This window comes from Xenopus tropicalis, chromosome 2, assembly GCF_000004195.4.
Source record: "Xenopus tropicalis strain Nigerian chromosome 2, UCB_Xtro_10.0, whole genome shotgun sequence".
In the NCBI taxonomy this organism is placed as follows: domain Eukaryota; kingdom Metazoa; phylum Chordata; class Amphibia; order Anura; family Pipidae; genus Xenopus; species Xenopus tropicalis.
Window position 1 is genome coordinate 10,328,188 of NC_030678.2, and position 16,409 is coordinate 10,344,596.

The 16,409-nt window shown below is 38.9% G+C and overlaps 2 protein-coding genes across 2 annotated transcripts; both read right to left on the bottom strand.

Annotated features, from left to right (window-relative positions):
- Positions 1 to 1,524: 1,524 nt before the first annotated feature.
- Positions 1,525 to 10,617, bottom strand: tmprss2.11 (transmembrane serine protease 2 gene 11). The gene is made up of 6 exons (XM_031896179.1): positions 10,598 to 10,617; positions 10,221 to 10,396; positions 10,027 to 10,122; positions 8,473 to 8,615; positions 6,131 to 6,283; positions 1,525 to 2,801 (listed from the first exon to the last, which is right to left on the bottom strand). The coding sequence occupies exons 1-6, from the start codon at positions 10,615 to 10,617 to the stop codon at positions 2,790 to 2,792; spliced, it is 600 nt and encodes a 199-aa protein (XP_031752039.1). The 3' UTR covers positions 1,525 to 2,789.
- An 804-nt stretch (positions 10,618 to 11,421) lies between these two features.
- LOC116408748 (transmembrane protease serine 2-like) lies at positions 11,422 to 16,164 on the bottom strand. The gene is made up of 4 exons (XM_031896539.1): positions 16,040 to 16,164; positions 15,064 to 15,174; positions 13,115 to 13,158; positions 11,422 to 11,602 (listed from the first exon to the last, which is right to left on the bottom strand). The coding sequence occupies exons 2-4, from the start codon at positions 15,147 to 15,149 to the stop codon at positions 11,430 to 11,432; spliced, it is 303 nt and encodes a 100-aa protein (XP_031752399.1). The 5' UTR covers positions 15,150 to 15,174; positions 16,040 to 16,164; the 3' UTR covers positions 11,422 to 11,429.
- Between the last annotated feature and the right edge of the window lie 245 nt (positions 16,165 to 16,409).

Genomic DNA, 16,409 nt, shown 5'->3' on the forward strand with positions numbered 1-16,409 from the left:
CCTTGTGTTCTAACTATAATTAGCTCCCTTCTCACCTGTCTCAATATTAATTATGCCTCAGTATCAGTTGGAGGAAATGTAAGTAGATGAACTGTGGGCTACATGGGTATGTTAACACTGGGGTTGAAAGTAGTGTTATTAAATTCAACATTATTCTATCATAATGTTATTATGTTTTCTTTTGCGTTTTCTTGCAGGAAAAACATTTAGCCTGAATTCAGAGGAGGTGCTCTGGCTATTCTGGCAGTGAGCAGACCAGAGAGAGGTGTCTGATGATAGACAGATAGGTCAAGAGTCCTATCATTGTAGGACAGAGCTTGAGCACCCCTGACAGTTTCCAAAATTATGCTGGTTAAGGTCTTACTAAGTGAATTCTTACTGTTAGATGTTCAAGGATCACATATAAGGGGGTCTTTTATGAAATAAAAAAAATTCTGTTGAATTTATTTGTAACAGGGGTCATTGGGGGGAAATATGACTCAGGGAGTCTTTTGGCATAGACTTGGTTTGGAATAAACTGGTGTGAAATATAAACTCAGGAACAACTTTGTTCTCAGACATGTCACATTTTATTATAGTTTAGTTACAGTCACAGGGTGTTTAGCTTCTCCAACTGCTCATTTCCTGAGACTCTCCTTTACTCAGAGGGCATCTGTCCTGTTATAAAGTACGGATCAAATGGTACTGCTTTATGCAGAATCCAAGGACCCACAGTACCTATTCTTGCCCCTGTCACTGTATCCCTGACTGGTGTGGTACTGTTGGGGTACTGACCTCTTCCTTCCTCCTCAGTGGATCCAAGGCTAAATCATCTAGCTAGCCTACTACCATCTCTCACTAACTAAGGTAGTCTCTGTCTCTAGCCATCCACTAGCTTTCCTACCTATGTAGCTTTGATAAGTTAGTTCTAATTTTCGGTGCCTTTCTGAGATGGCTAACCTCAGGCCCCAGTGGGTCTTTTTCATCTGCCAGAGAGGCAGAGCAGACTGCCTAATATGAATATCTTGAGCCAATTGTCTTTCTTTATTGACCACCTCCTAACATCCCCTGTCTTACACTGGCATCTAGTTACTGGAATAAATAATAAATATAACTTTTGTCACACAGGGCTACTATACACAGGGGATTTTTTTTAGGAGGCATAAATCCCTAATATAGTTGAGCAAGAAACTTGCACCCTGTCCACCTCCTCCACTCTGCGCACCATACAAGGTACATTAAATTCAACTGTAATGCTGTCAACCCCTATCTATTCCATTAGTACATGGCTTACACTGAATTCTCAGATGGGTCTTTGCTGTAGATTGGATGACCCAGTTTCCCACACAGCAATCTGGTGGGTAGCACTTCTTAAAAAACATTGATATCGATTTGGTACTGGAATTTAGTGGTACAGATGTCCAATGATTCAATTTCTTCAAGAGATTAAATACCAGATGGAGTTATTAGTTACAGAATGATGTAGTGCGGTCTCTGGGGTTCCAGCCACAGTGTACAAGGTCTATTAATATGAAATTAAGGGTTGTAAATAGGTGCATCTAATCTCATAATAGGTACTCAGCCAGGTACAGGATTTGATTCCCCCGTTCATCCTTCTATTCAATTGCACTCTTCCAATGGCAAGGTTAGGGCAGGGATCTGACACCACTCTGAAAACCACTTTCTCATTTCATCTATCTCTTTGGGCAGCATAAAACTGGGTGATGTAATGACAACCAGAGAGAACTATTTAGATATTAGACCTTGTTTCACTGTCCCTCAGTCCTTAGAGTTTATTTAAATAGGAAAACTACATACAGTCCTTTGATTAAATGCAAGCAGACAGCAAAGGGAAAGAAAGCAAAGAACAGAAAATCAGTACCGAGCACTATTGGAGTCTGGATACAATTATCCCAAGTAAGGTTTCTAGTAAGGCAAATGCAACTCAACTGGGTCCTGGTTAACAAGAACATTCATGGCATGGTGCAGAACCAAAAAGGAATCTGTTCATTTTGCAGTAAGGATCCATCATGTAGTTCGGCAAGAGATTTTGAACTATATTTGACTGTTTCATTCTCCAAACATAGCATTGTGATGATACCGAGACTCACAAATACGTTTTTACATCAGAATATTTGACAAAATGTGACCCATTCTTTGGAGCTAGAAATGGGCACAAGGTTCATATAGGTTTGGTCAAAGAAACTTTAATGTTCTCCAAAGCACTTGTGGTATTAATGTTACAGTGTAGAGCCCACATGATCCTTCATTATCAGAAAACTGCAGATACCAGGGGTGGAGGAAGAGAAAGGGAGCTTCCTGCAATGGGAGATGTGAGTGGAGGTTGAAGAACAACTGGAGGCCCATGGGTTGGACGGTTACACAGTATAATATGTCCTTTGTGCTTTTGTCTATTTCCATTGCCCTCTGATTGTAGGACCTCAGGTAAAATACTCTCTCTGCCCTGCAATAAAACTGGTCTTGGGGCACCCAACTGGACAATTGGGCAGGGCTTACCAAAAAATGGGTGGGAATTTGGGTAGATCGTGGACATTTCTGAACATTTGTCTTGGTGTGGCTGGGCAGTAGAGCCTAAATGTCTTAATGTTTTATTTCAAAAGAGTTGGGCTGTCTGTACCCAAGGCACTTGTACTTCAACAAACATTGTTCTAGATCAACCAACGTTATTCTGTGGCAGCAATAGGAATATTGATCTTCAGTTATAAATAATCAGCTGTGTTCTCTCATTATCATAGGCTTTCGATTTGGATCATAAGAATAAATAAGAATACATTCACTGGGATCTCTGATCAACTGTAAGTCTGCAAAAGATAAAAACTGACATTATTAGGCAATAGAAATAAATCATGCTAGATATATGATATATAGATAGGCAATTTATTATCAACGAGTCTGCTACACTGAAAGCAGAATTATAATTTCTTATTAAGGGGTCAATTACTATAAAATAAATGAAGGGTCTGTTTTTTTTTCTTTATAGAGGTGCAGTGTTTTTATGAAATCAGGGTAGAGGTTGTTGTACATAAGGTATGATGGGTTTTTGGCATGATGGTGGGAGAGACCATGGTGCTGGGTAAGGGTATTTCCTTCACTTTGGTAAGCGAGTGAGATATTTTTTAGCTAGATGTGGAATTTCTTCAACTTTAACTTTTTGAAAGCTTATAATAAAGAATTATCATTTTAGAAAGACCCCTTATTTGGAAAACCCCAGGTCTTGATAACAGATTCTTGAAAACAGGTCCGTACCTGTATGTTTTGTGGCAGATATCATCTGGTCAACGTTCCTCCAGGAATGCCAGAACATCTGCCCCTCATAAACACAAACATGTAGTACAATTTTGGCCACACCCCCTGTGGGCACTACCCAACAATTAAACAATAAGCTAACAGGTACAGTAGGTTTTGATAAGACAAAAGGTTGAACTTGATGAATATGTTTTTTTTGTTGTTTTGTTTTTTTTAAACCACAGCTACTATGATACAAACTCACAGAAACTTTTACTGAAAAGCAAGGTAGTAACTATAGAGAAAAGAGATCCTGCAACTGCCAGGGGGTCCAGAAACTATAGGGGGCCCAAGAGGACCCAGGCAACTGAAATATATGGTTATGGAACATGTCAAAGTTTAGGGGCTCAATAATGTTGCTTTAGGGCCCACTTAGGGTTCACTAGCTGCTGCTGAAATTTTAATGAAGGAGATGCTCATATAATTTAGTAATAAGATCCCAATACAAACAGTTGATGTCACTCTATAATAAGCAGATCATATATATAGTAAAAATAATGGACTCATTTGCTAATAAGTCAATCAGTCATTGGTCTCTGGGGGGCAGTGGAGTTGCAGTGCCCTAAGTTAAACCCTACACTCCTAGCTGCTTCTCTCACACTGCTCTTTCTTCTCATTATTTGATATGTAAGTTGCATAGATTTCTATGTAAGTTACATAAGCTTTTAGACAATCGGGCCCCCCTTTGGATCAAAATTTGACTGGCCCAGGGACAACTGTTCCCCCCCATCTCCGATAGTGGATCTGTACCAAAACATAAGAGAGGAGATCAAAGAACTTGTGACTGATTCAAGAAAAGGTGAGATGAATTTGTTATACAAAACGTGCCCAGAAGTGCACAAAAATATTGTGTTAAACTTTCTTGAAGTTGCATTGGAGCTTAGGCAGCTTATATTCAAAAATATTATCTGGTTCTTTTTTATATGTCAGAGGGACTGGTTTGCCATGTGGTAAAGATTTTTTTCTTTCATACACAGGTTCACAAGGAAAAGGAGAAATTAAATACACGTATTGTTGATTGGTTACACACTAAAGCTCCTTCGCACCCCAGGTCAAGAAATCTCTTTCTAAAGCCCAATATACTGGGATCCAGGGCATTGCTTTGGCTGATATGTCTCATTGCATTGTGATGATATAAATGCATAGAAAGGACAACAGATTGAGATGGAAAGTAAAATATTTGTATTTCTAACTGAAGCACATATATATACAGTGGCTTGCAAAAGTATTCAGCCCCCTTGAACTTTTCCACATTTTGTCACATTACAGCCACAAACATGAATCAATTTCATTGGAATTCCACGTGAAAGACCAATACAAAGTGGGGTACACGTGAGAAGTGGAAGGAAAATCATACATGATTCCAAACATTTTTTACAAATAAATAACTGCAAAGTGGAGTGTGCGTAATTATTCAGCCCCCTGAGTCAATACTTTGTAGAACCACCTTTTGCTGCAATTCCAGCTGCCAGGCTTTTAGGGTCTGTCTCTACCAGCTTTGCCCATCTACAGACTGAAATCCTTGCCCATTCTTCTTTGCAAAACAGCTCCAGCTCAGTCAGATTAGATGGACAGCGTTTGGGAACAGCAGTTTTCAGATCTTGCCACAGATTCTCCATTGGATTTAGATCTGGACTGTGACTGGGCCATTCTAACACATGGATATGTTTTGGTTTAAACCATTCCATTGTTGCCCTGGCTTTATGTTTAGGGTGGTTGTCCTGCTGGAAGGTGAACCTCCGCCCCAGTCTCAAGTCTTTTGCAAACTCCAAGAGGTTTTCTTCCAAGAGTGCCCTGTATTTTGGCTCCATCCATCTTCCCATCAACTCTGACCAGCTTCCCTGTCCCTGCTGAAGAGAAGCCCCCCCAGAGCATGACGCTACCCCACCATATGTGACAGTGGGGATGGTGTGTTCAGAGTGATGTGCAGTGTTAGTTTTCCGCCACACATAGCGTTTTGCATTTTGGCCAAAAAGTTCTATTTTGGTCTCATCTGACCAGAGCACCTTCTTCCACATGTTTGCTGTGTCCCCCACATGGCTTGTGGCAAACTGCAAACGGGACTTCTTATGGTTTTCCGTTAACAATGGCTTTCTTCTTGGCACTCTTCCATAAAGGCCAACTTTGTGCAGTGCACGACTAATAGTTGTCCTATGGACAGATTCCCCCACCTGAGCTGTAGATCTCTGCAGCTCCCCCAGAGTCACCATGGGCCTCTTGGCTGCATTTCTGATCAGCGCTCTCCTTGTTCGGCCTGTGAGTTTAGGGGGACGGCCGTGCCTTGGTAGGGTTACAGTTGTGCCATACTCCTTCCATTTCTGAATGATCGGTGGAACAGTGCTCCGTAGGATGTTCAAGGCTTTGGAAATCTTTTTGTAGCCTAAGCCTGCTTTAAATTTCTCAATAACTTTATCCCTGACCTGTCTGGTGTGTTCTTTGGACTTCATGGTGTTGTTGCTACCAATATTCTCTTAGACACCCTCTGAGGCCGTCACAGAGCAGCTGTATTTGTACTGACATTAGATTACACACAGGGGCACTCTATTTAGTCATTAGCACTCATCAGGCAATGTCTATGGGCAACTGACTGCACTCAGACAAAGGGGGCTGAATAATTACGCACACCCCACTTTGCAGTTATTTATTTGTAAAAAATGTTTGGAATCATGTATGATTTTCCTTCCACTTCTCACGTGTACACCACTTTGTATTGGTCTTTCACGTGGAATTCCAATAAAATTGATTCATGTTTGTGGCTGTAATGTGACAAAATGTGGAAAAGTTCAAGGGGGCCGAATACTTTTGCAAGCCACTGTATATATGTATAAAAATCAGTGTTCCTTACCCTCATCTGTAAATATATCCATCCCAAGAACGATGTCATATTCCCATATACACCAGGTTTATTGGGTTGGGCACATCCGACCCCCCAGCTGGTTTCACCAACAAGCCACCAAGTGCCATTTGTTTCGGTTACTAAAGGTCCCCCGCCGTCCCCCTATGAAATCAAAACAGATAATTTGGAAACCATTTAATTAAGTGCAAATGGAAGCCTGTACTTCAAGTGCGGTCAAAGGCAACAGCACAAAATTAGTACAGATTTGGCCAATGTGCATTAATCCCCAAGGGCCCTTGATAATATAAATTATTATTCTGAAGTATACATTAATCTGTTTCTAATTTGTACAGATTTTTTTTTAGACTGTGGATGGTTGAATGAGGGACCACATATCATTTGTCTACAAATGGCGCAATCTGTGCACCAATGACATCCCAAGTTAGGAGCTGTCAGCCAGGTTTGTGGATATTTTGGTCATATATATTTGTGGCAAACCTATTTTGCTATATGCTACAGTAGTTCTTGGATCTATATTTTTACTTGCACGACTTTCATTTCGCTATTATTTGACTTACTCACAATTCTTTGTTTACCTGTCTGACTTCACTAACATTGGATGACATTAGTCATTATAGAAAATATTTGCCAGGCATGGATTCGTGGCTAATTTCCACGTTTCACCACTGGCGGATTTTTTTGCGAAGTGGGCAACAAAATTTGCTGCAGAAAAAATTTGTTGCACATCCAAAAATTGTCTCCCGCGTCAAAAGATTTGTAGCAAGCACCAAAAGAATTGTTGCGCATCAAAAAGAATTGTTTGCTCGTCAAAAGAATTGTCTCTTGCTTCAAAAAGAATTGTCTCTCATCAAAAGAATTGTCTCTCTAATCAATAGAATGGTCTCTCTCATGAAAAGAATTGTCTCTCATCAAAAGAATTGTCTCTCTAATCAATAGAATGGTCTCTCTCATCAAAAGAATGGTCTCTTTTATCAAAAGAATTGTCTCTCTAATCAATAGAATGGTCTCTCTCATCAAAATAATTGTCTCTCTAATGAAATAGAATGGTATCTCTCATCAAAAGAATGGTCTCTTTCATCAAAAGAATGGTCTCTCTCATCAATAGAATGGTCTCTCTCATCAAAAGAATTGTCTCTCATCAAAATAATTGTCTCTCTAATGAAATAGAATGGTCTCTCTCATCAAAAGAATTGTCTCTCATCAAAAGAATTGTCTCTCTAATAAAATAGAATGGTCTCTCTCATGAAAAGAATTGTCTCTCATGAAAAGAATTGTCTCTCATGAAAAGAATTGTCTCTCATCAATAGAATTGTCTTTCTAATGAAATAGAATGGTCTCTCTCATGAAAAGAATTGTCTCTCATCAATAGAATTGTCTCTCTAATGAAATAGAATGGTCTCTCTCATCAAAAGAATTGTCTCTCATCAAAAGAATTGTCTCTCTAATCAATAGAATGGTCTCTCTCATCAAAAGAATTGTCTCTCTAATGAAATAGAATGGTCTCTCTCATCAAAAGAATGGTCTCTTTCATCAATAGAATGGTCTCTCTCATCAAAAGAATTGTCTCTCATCAAAAGAATTGTCTCTCTAATGAAATAGAATGGTCTCTCTCATCAAAAGAATGGTCTCTTTCATCAATAGAATGGTCTCTCTCATCAAAAGAATTGTCTTTCTAATGAAATAGAATGGTCTCTCTCATCAAAAGAATGGTCTCTTTCATCAATAGAATGGTCTCTCTCATCAAAAGAATTGTCTCTCATCAAAAGAATGGTCTCTCATCAAAAGAATTGTCTCTCTAATGAAATAGAATGGTCTCTCTCATGAAAAGAATTGTCTCTAATGAAATAGAATGGTCTCTCTCATCAAAAGAATTGTCTCTTATCAAAAGAATTGTCTCTCTCATCAAAAGAATTGTCTCTCATCAAACATATTGTCACGCAACAATTTTTTTTGATGCACTACATTTTTTCCGTTTCTTGAATTTTTCACCGAAGCAAAACGGGACAGATTCGCTCATCACTAGATGACATCACTCTCTCACCTTCCCACTAGAGATATTTTTGCCAGACATTGATTCGCTGCAAAATTCCCAGGGAGGACCGAAAAGTCACGTTGGCTGTATATGCACATATAAATATATATTTTTGTACAGAAATGTACAGAAATCCCAGTGTTGGTCTTTTTTGGAATGTATACAGTATATATATATATATAAATACTTGTGCTTAATGTGTGGCATTTTCAAAGATATATTTGCACTCTTCTTTCATGTAGTAATGTGACTGCTCTTTATAAATGAGGCTCAATGTGTAGCAAATAGTGACCCATACCTGGCAGGAACCTATCCGCCCGTGCCGAGCATCAGCACATAGCATAGAAGGTGTAATGCTCCCATTATATACATGGGACTGATTGCACACGTGCGAGGGAACCAATTGCACTTCAGCATACTGCAGAGTCGTAGAAATGTTCCCTGGAGATAAAATGTCAACAAAAAATGTTTTATTATTTCTTGTGCTAAACAGGGGAAACAGGAAAACTGAAGGTGCTCCATGTTTGGTGTTTGTGGTATGTAAAACACTCCCACACAGCATCTATCTAATTACTCTACCTATAAAACAGCAGAAGAGACATTTACTAAGGGGCACATTTACTAGGGGCACATTTACTAAGCAATTTTGAGAATAAGTCCATTTTTGTTTACTTCTAGATATTTACGAATGGGGTTTTGATATTGTTTCTCGAAGAATTCAAGTTTTTCGGATATATTCCCCCCCAAAAAAATTTTTTTAGTTTTTTGAAAATAACTCCGTGATTTGGTTAACTTTTTTTTTTGTCAATTTTTTTGTCAGATTTGATCTGTCAAGTACCATTGAGTCCTATGGAGGTTTAGAACAATAGAGGAATAGAATAATCAGTGGCAGCCTGTCCTTGACACATTTTCAAGGGGAAGTTATTCCCATCATTGTTTTCTGTTTCACCCAGTTTCAAGGGGAAGCTAGTTCCATCAATGTTTTCTGTTTCACCCAGTTTCAAGGGGAAGCTAGTTCCATCATTGTTTTTTGTTTCACCCAGTTTCAAGGGGAAGCTAGTTCCATCATTGTTTTCTGTTTCACCCAGTTTCAAGGGGAAGCTAGTTCCATCATTGTTTTTTGTTTCACTCAGTTTCAAGGGGAAGCTAGTTCCATCATTGTTTTTTGTTTCACCCAGTTTCAATGGGAAGCTAGTTCCATTAATGTTTTCTGTTTCACCCAGTTTCAAGGGGAAGCTAGTTTCATCATTGTTTTTTGTTTCACCCAGTTTCAAGGGGAAGCTAGTTCCATCATTGTTTTTTGTTTCACCCAGTTTCAATGGGAAGCTAGTTCCATTAATGTTTTCTGTTTCACCCAGTTTCAAAGGGAAGCTAGTTCCATTAATGTTTTCTGTTTCACCCAGTTTCAAGGGGAAGCTAGTTTCATCATTGTTTTCGGTTTCACACGTTTTTGAGGGGAAGTTAATCCCATCATTGTTTTCTATTTCACCCAGTTTCACCCAAGTAAAACTTTAACACATCATTGTTTTCCAAGAATGAGCGCCAATGCTCCTAAAATGGGGGAAAGTAAAGAGGATTCATGGAAACAAATGTCCTTTTAATCTTGAATTTTTCGAGTTTTAACGTGATTGTGATTTCAATTTGTGAAAAATTTGTGATGTAAACTCAAAATTTTTGTACAAATGATTCAAGCATTATCATGACATTTTATAAATACAACAATAATTGGGTTTAATTCGAATTTATACCATGTCGAGTTTATACGACTTTCAAGGGCAGAAATAACAATTTTAGTTATCAGCCCCTTAGAACTAGTACCTTTCTAAATCTTTAATCCTGGACCTTTTCTTACCTCCTTGAGAGGTCGTATTCCAACCAGATATCCAACACTGCGTGCCGGCCTCCCAGAACATTCCGACATTGGGTAAGCACACCGGCTGGGTGGTATCTGAAAATAAGGCACATAAGATTCTTTTACATTGTATTTTCCCATAAGCAATGTCAGCATTTCCAGTAAAGAGTCACTGAGAGAGTGATTGTACTTACAGCTAAATTTAATGTCATTTGTCAGTTTCATTAGGGCGATATCGTTATCATTATCAGAAGAATTATAACCAGGGAACACAATGATCCTCTCTACAGAATAGCCATTGGCATCAGAGTAACTTGGCTGGGTCAGAGCCCCAGCGAAAACCTTCCAACCAGAAGCATTTGAATAAGATCTGAAAAGAAAATAGCTAAATGTGTGATGCTCAATTCTTAGATTTTTTTTAAACATATAAAATATAAATACACATTTACCCCCAGGGATTTTTATCTTTCCTTCTCGTTTAAGGCTGGAGTAAGCTGGGCTGGTGGTGGAGAAGGATGTGATGTCAGGGGAAGAAGTAGTTCATTTCCTTGTCTTCTGAGCAAGTAGGCACATCCCACTCTCCCTCCCCATTTCTGCATAGAAAAGTTTTCTTCTTTATGTTCTCATGTTATCTATTCATATAATCTGTCAATAACTGAATATAGTTGTTTTCATGAATGCACTGATATACTTAGGTTTCAGTATCTTTAAAATAATGAATGCTTGATCCAGGGAATGTTTCCGATTGCCATTGGGGTCAGGAAGGACTTTTTTCCTTCTTGAGGCATAATTGGCACTGGCTTCAGGTAGGGTTTTTTGCCTTCCTCTGGATCAAAACAGCGGATACATGATAATGTATTTTAAGTTTTTTTTTTTGTCACAGCAATGGTAGGACCTTGCCAGAGTAAAGCACAGGTAAATTTAGAAGAGGAAAAAAGGAGGTTCTCTCCTGTATGGTTCATTGATACAGACGCTACTACAGCTTGTGCTAGGTGACAGCCTGCTTGGATTTCCTATCATGGAGACACTGCAGATTCAGTCAACTGTAGGTAGAAGCAGCCTAATACTCAGTGGTGGATATAATGACATAGTGCTAATCTCAAATGGCAATTATGTGAAATTCAAGTCTTCGTGAGAAACGACAGTAGCAATCTCTTATGGAATTCTGGCATGAGAATATTGCCTAGGGTTAGGCTGGCAAGGTCCTATAAATTGGGTAAAATGTGAATGAATTCTGTGGCCATTTGGTGTGTAACAATGGGGTTCAGTGGGATGGCTCAAGGTAAAAGGTCAGTTGAGGAGACCCCTTGTGAAGGAAAGGAAAGGATGGAAGAAAAAGAAAATAAGAAAACAACATCCACACTTCAAAAACAATAAATTACTAACAACTGAGCTGCACCAACTTACCCATATACACAATGAGCTGCCGTCACTATCCACTTGGGGGAAATGATGGACCCACCGCATAAAAGTCCTGTTTTGTACCGTAGACCAACGTGCCACGGCCAGTTTCCTGAGGCAGCTTTAGTTCCTCCTACTTTATGACTGGCTACACTGTTATAAGATACACCACAACCTATAGGTAAGGGAATTAATACTGCATCAGAATGAAGCTGAAATTATCAGTAATAAAATTTTAGGGAGAGGGAAATGAAGTCAAATTTTTCTCATTTTTTTTTTTTTGAAACCATGAATAAACTCAATTCCACAAATGTCAGTCATTTATCAAAAAATCTGAACTGAAAAAGCACTAGTGGGAAAAAGTTGCTGAAAAGATTTGAAGAACCAGCGTCAAAACACCCCAAAACGTAGAAGACTACAAAGCAAAGATCTTCCAATTGTAAAAAAGGACATCTACCATTGACTTCTACATGATCTCAACAGGTTTAAGGTGGAGTGTTTTTGAATTTGGAATTGTTGTGGTTTTGTTGCATAATAAATTGTGGAAAAGTCATGTTTTTTTCCCAGCTACTTTTTCGGGGGTTTTGGTGTCGAAAAGCCTGACCTGAAAAAGTCGCAGCTTAGTAAAAGCCCCCAGACACATGTGATGTTCCTTATGGCAGCTTGAGAGATTATATGCAAGCAAATATCTGCTACAATGAATGTAGTCCAAAGGCATTTGTGAATATGGCCCAAAGGCATTTAAGACCAATGTCACATCATCATAAAAGATAGTATAACCATGGTCTTCTTCAGGAGAAAAGTACCGTGATAGGCAGATTGTCTGGGAAATACCTGGATAGGAGGTCCCAGTAAGTCCCGGTAAGGGGAACCACCCATTCACTGGGCAGTTCCAAGATGTCTGGCATCTTTGTAACCACCCAGTGAAGGGTAGAAGGCAAAGGAACTCCTATGGCAGGACAACTCAGTAGGGAAAGACTGTACTGTACTGGACCAGCGCCCAGTGAATAGAACAAGTTCATTTTTTGTGGTTTCAAACAAATAAAAATCCCCTCTCTTAATGTCTTTAGTGTATTCTTCCTTTTAGTTATATAAAATTGGGGGTTATGTAATAAAAGGCACAAAGTTTGCCCAGGAGCAGTAACCCATAGCAACCAATCACCAGGTAGAGTTTACTGGTCACCTGTTAAAAAGTACACATCTTATTGGTTGCTATGGGTAACTGCTACTGGGCAAATTTAGTGCCTTTTATTACATACAGGTAGTGATGGGTGAAAAAATTCGGCAGGTATGAATTTGTGGTGAATTTCCGTGTTTCACCATTGGCGGATTTTTTTTGTGAAATGGGTGACAAAATTTGGCGCAAAGAAATTCACCACGCGTCCAAAAATTTTCTCAAGCGCCAAAAGAATTGTCTCTCTTGTCAAAACAATTGTCTTGAGCCAAAAAGAATTGTCTCTTTCATCAAAAGAATTGTCTTGCGTGAAAAAGAATTATCTCTCATCAAAAGTCGCGTGTACTGTCGTGCGTATTGTCGCACGCTACAATTTTTTATTTTGACATGCTATTCGTTTTGAGAGATTCGCAAATTTTTCGGCAAAGCGAAATGGGACAGATTCGCTCATCAGTATATATAGGGGAAAGAGTTATAAATTTGTTGATTTAATGATCATATCGTAACACTTACTTATGCAACGCAAGGAGACCACTTGTCCCAATGAACAGGAAGAGCTGTAAATAAATGTAGAAGTTGATTTAATATATAAGTTCATTATAACAAGCTATTAAATATACATAGTAGAACAAGGACATTGAATGCAGAACCCTAACATATACCGATAATGATAATGGTGTACTTAAGCTAGACTAACCACTTATATATACAGGTATAGGACCCATTATCCAGAATGCTCGGGACCAAGGGTATTCCGGATAAGGGGTCTTTCCGTAATTTGGATCTCCATACCTTAAGTCTACTAAAAAACCAATAAAACATTAATTAAACCCAATAGGATTGTTTTGCATCCAATAAGGATTAATTATATCTTAGTTGGGATCAAATACAAGGTACAGGTATCGGACCCCTTATCCGGAAACCCGTTATCCAGAAAGCTCCGAATTACGGAATGCCCGTCTCCCATAGACTCCATTTTAATCAAATAATTCAGAATTTTAAAACTGATTTCCTTTTTCTCCGTAGTAATAAAACAGAACCTTGTAATTGATTCCAACTAAGATATAATTACCCCTTATTGGGGGCAGAACAGCCCTATTGGGTTTAATTAATGGTTAAATGATTCCCTTTTCTCTGTAATAATAAAACAGTACCTGTACTTGATCCCAACTAAGATATAATTACCCCTTATTGGGGGCAGAACAATCCTATTGGGTTTATTTCATGGTTAAATGATTCCCTTTTCTCTGTAATAATAAAACAGAACCTTGTAATTGATTCCAACTAAGATATAATTACCCCTTATTGGGGCAGAACAGCCCTATTGGGTTTATTTAATGGTTAATTGATTCCCTTTTCTCTGTAATAATAAAACAGTACCTGTACTTGATCCCAACTAAGATATAATTACCCCTTATTGGGGGCAGAACAGCCCTATTGGGTTTAATTAATGTTTTATTGATTTTTTAGTAGACTTAAGGTATGGAGATCCAAATTACGGAAAGACCCCTTATCCGGAATACCCTTGGCCCCGAGCATTCTGGATAAAGGGTCCTATACCTGTACAGTTAAATTTTTACAGAGAAAAAGTAATCAATTTAAAAATCTGAATTATTTGATTAAAATGGAGTCTATGGGAGACAGGCTTTCCGTAATTCAGAGCTTTCTGGATAAGTGGTTCGATACCTGTACTTGTCTTTGGGTTATCCTTCTGGATTAAGTCTATTTTTGTAACAATACAAGGGGAGTGGCACTTGCGTCATTATGACCGTGGAAATTACGGCGCACAGACATATTACGCCATTACAAATGTGCAATAGCAGAAGTATGGTGAATGAGAAAAATCTGAAATGCATGTTGGGAAAAGAAAACTACAGGCTGAGAAACGCATATAATCAGCCGTGTGTGGTTTTATTCGCATATTTACGCTCAAACCCACATTTTTGAAAACCCAACTTAAAAAGTTCCCATTGTGACCTCGCCCTTAGGATAAAAGTTTGCTCCAAGTATTGTATCCCACAATAGCCAATCAGGTGTTTGTTTCTAAACAGCACACCAATGAGGAGCAAATCTGTCCCGTTTGGCTTCGGCAGAAAATTCATGACACTTCTAAAAATTTAGCAAAATGGTGAAAAATTCACAAAACGTACTGTGCGACTTTTTTTTACGCCCCCCCTTTTTTTTTTTACATGACCAAACCCTTTTTTGAGGCAACTGCAGCGTTTTTTATGCGACTTTGCCTTTTATGACTCGAAAGTGATTTTTTTCACCTAAATTTTCAATTGCAAAATCCATGCCTGTTGAAAAAATGTACTCATCACTACCAGTAACTGCTTCCCGCTGATTGGTTGCTATGGGTTACTGGCACAAACTTCCACCTCTTATAACAGTAGCCCCATTGATCTGAAATGAATGACTATATTAATAGATGGATAATAAATGAGAGCAAATATTAATCATACCTGTGCTCAATGCTGGAATACAACTTGCTGGTCTGAGATCCATTCTTTAACTGGAAATACCCATTGGGGGCGTACGTGGAGTTCATTGTATCAGATCTGTTATAGCTGCTCCTGAAGAAGAGACCAAACATGGCTGTCAGGATGAACGTTACAATGGCACACATATTAGCAGTGTAAGAATAGAAGGAATCTAATATAAAACGGAAGATACACTATGGTATACAGTATTTAGGGAATAGAAAATATTTGCGGAATTAGTTCACAGCACCAATGCATGCAATTTTTGCCATAAATTGCACAACGTGCCCAATGTATACTAAGGATCTACTACAGGAATCACAATGCAAAATTTGTGTCAGATTTAACAATGTTTCAACAAAGCTATAAAGTGGGTAAGTACAAAATGCATGACCCCTCCTACACCCAATGTACCCCCCCCAGTATGTAGAGTTTTGAGTCCTGCTAGGGTTTCCACCTGACCTGTATTTTATCGGCTAGGCCAGGGTTGGTATTACAAGTTACTTGCATTGTATTAGCCAGTAAATTCATAGTCCCTAGTTGTTCCGACCCGGCCCACCTCCAATGCGCCCCAAAGCACTCACTCTGCTCCCCCAAACCCTACCTATTCAACCAATCTGTAACAAAGCAATCCCTTCCTGGCACAGCCAGCCCCTGAAATGTTGTTACTCCACCCCAATTCCATGACTTCGCCCCTCTCTATCCCGCCCCCTGCCCCCTATGTCATCATCCAGTAAAGCCTTAAAAAGATGGTAACCATACTCATCCCCAGTATATATATTAGAAGAAAATAAGCTCTAGGGAATAGTCAAATTGCCCTCTTGGCGGTCACAAAGGACATTTTTCCCCCCTAAGGAAAACTGGAGGGGCTTCAGATGGAATGTACTGTATATAAAGTATAATAACTATAGGTTATAGAATATAAAAGGCATTTAATTGATATCAGTAATATATTTACCCATTGTATCCAATGTCCTGGCAGGCCAATCTCCCATAGGCATCAGTCCAGTTATCAGCGCACACAGGCAGCCATGCTGACTTTAATGTAGAATAGACCTGCAGTTGGGAGTCTGCTCCATATAATCGCACTGGGGGAGAAAGTAGGTTTGTTCCTTACAAAATGTCCTGTAACTGCAACTAACTGGCTCCATGTTGGCTCCAGTAGGGCCATGTGTGTTGGTCAGGGCTCAGCCAGGAACACATTTAGTAACCACATCCTTGGCACCATACTGAGGAACTATTTTAATGTTGGTTGTTCATGTCTTAAAAGCTAAGCTTTTTTATTTTATTTTCTGGGTATATCAGAAATATGTGTTATTGCATGCATA

Coding starts and splice junctions, on each gene's coding strand:
- tmprss2.11 (XM_031896179.1), bottom strand. CDS start 10,617: ATGGGGAGGGAGAGTGGGAT. Junction 10,123..10,220: donor AAATGACATTAAATTTAGCT/GTAAGTACAATC, acceptor CCTTATTTTCAG/ATACCACCCAGCCGGTGTGC. Junction 6,284..8,472: donor GGCGGATAGGTTCCTGCCAG/GTATGGGTCACT, acceptor TTGATTTCATAG/GGGGACGGCGGGGGACCTTT.
- LOC116408748 (XM_031896539.1), bottom strand. CDS start 15,149: ATGAACTCCACGTACGCCCCCAATGGGTATTTCCAGTTAAAGAATGGA. Junction 13,159..15,063: donor TATTCCAGCATTGAGCACAG/GTATGATTAATA, acceptor ATTTATTTACAG/CTCTTCCTGTTCATTGGGAC. Junction 11,603..13,114: donor GGTCTCCTTGCGTTGCATAA/GTAAGTGTTACG, acceptor CCTTACCTATAG/GTTGTGGTGTATCTTATAAC.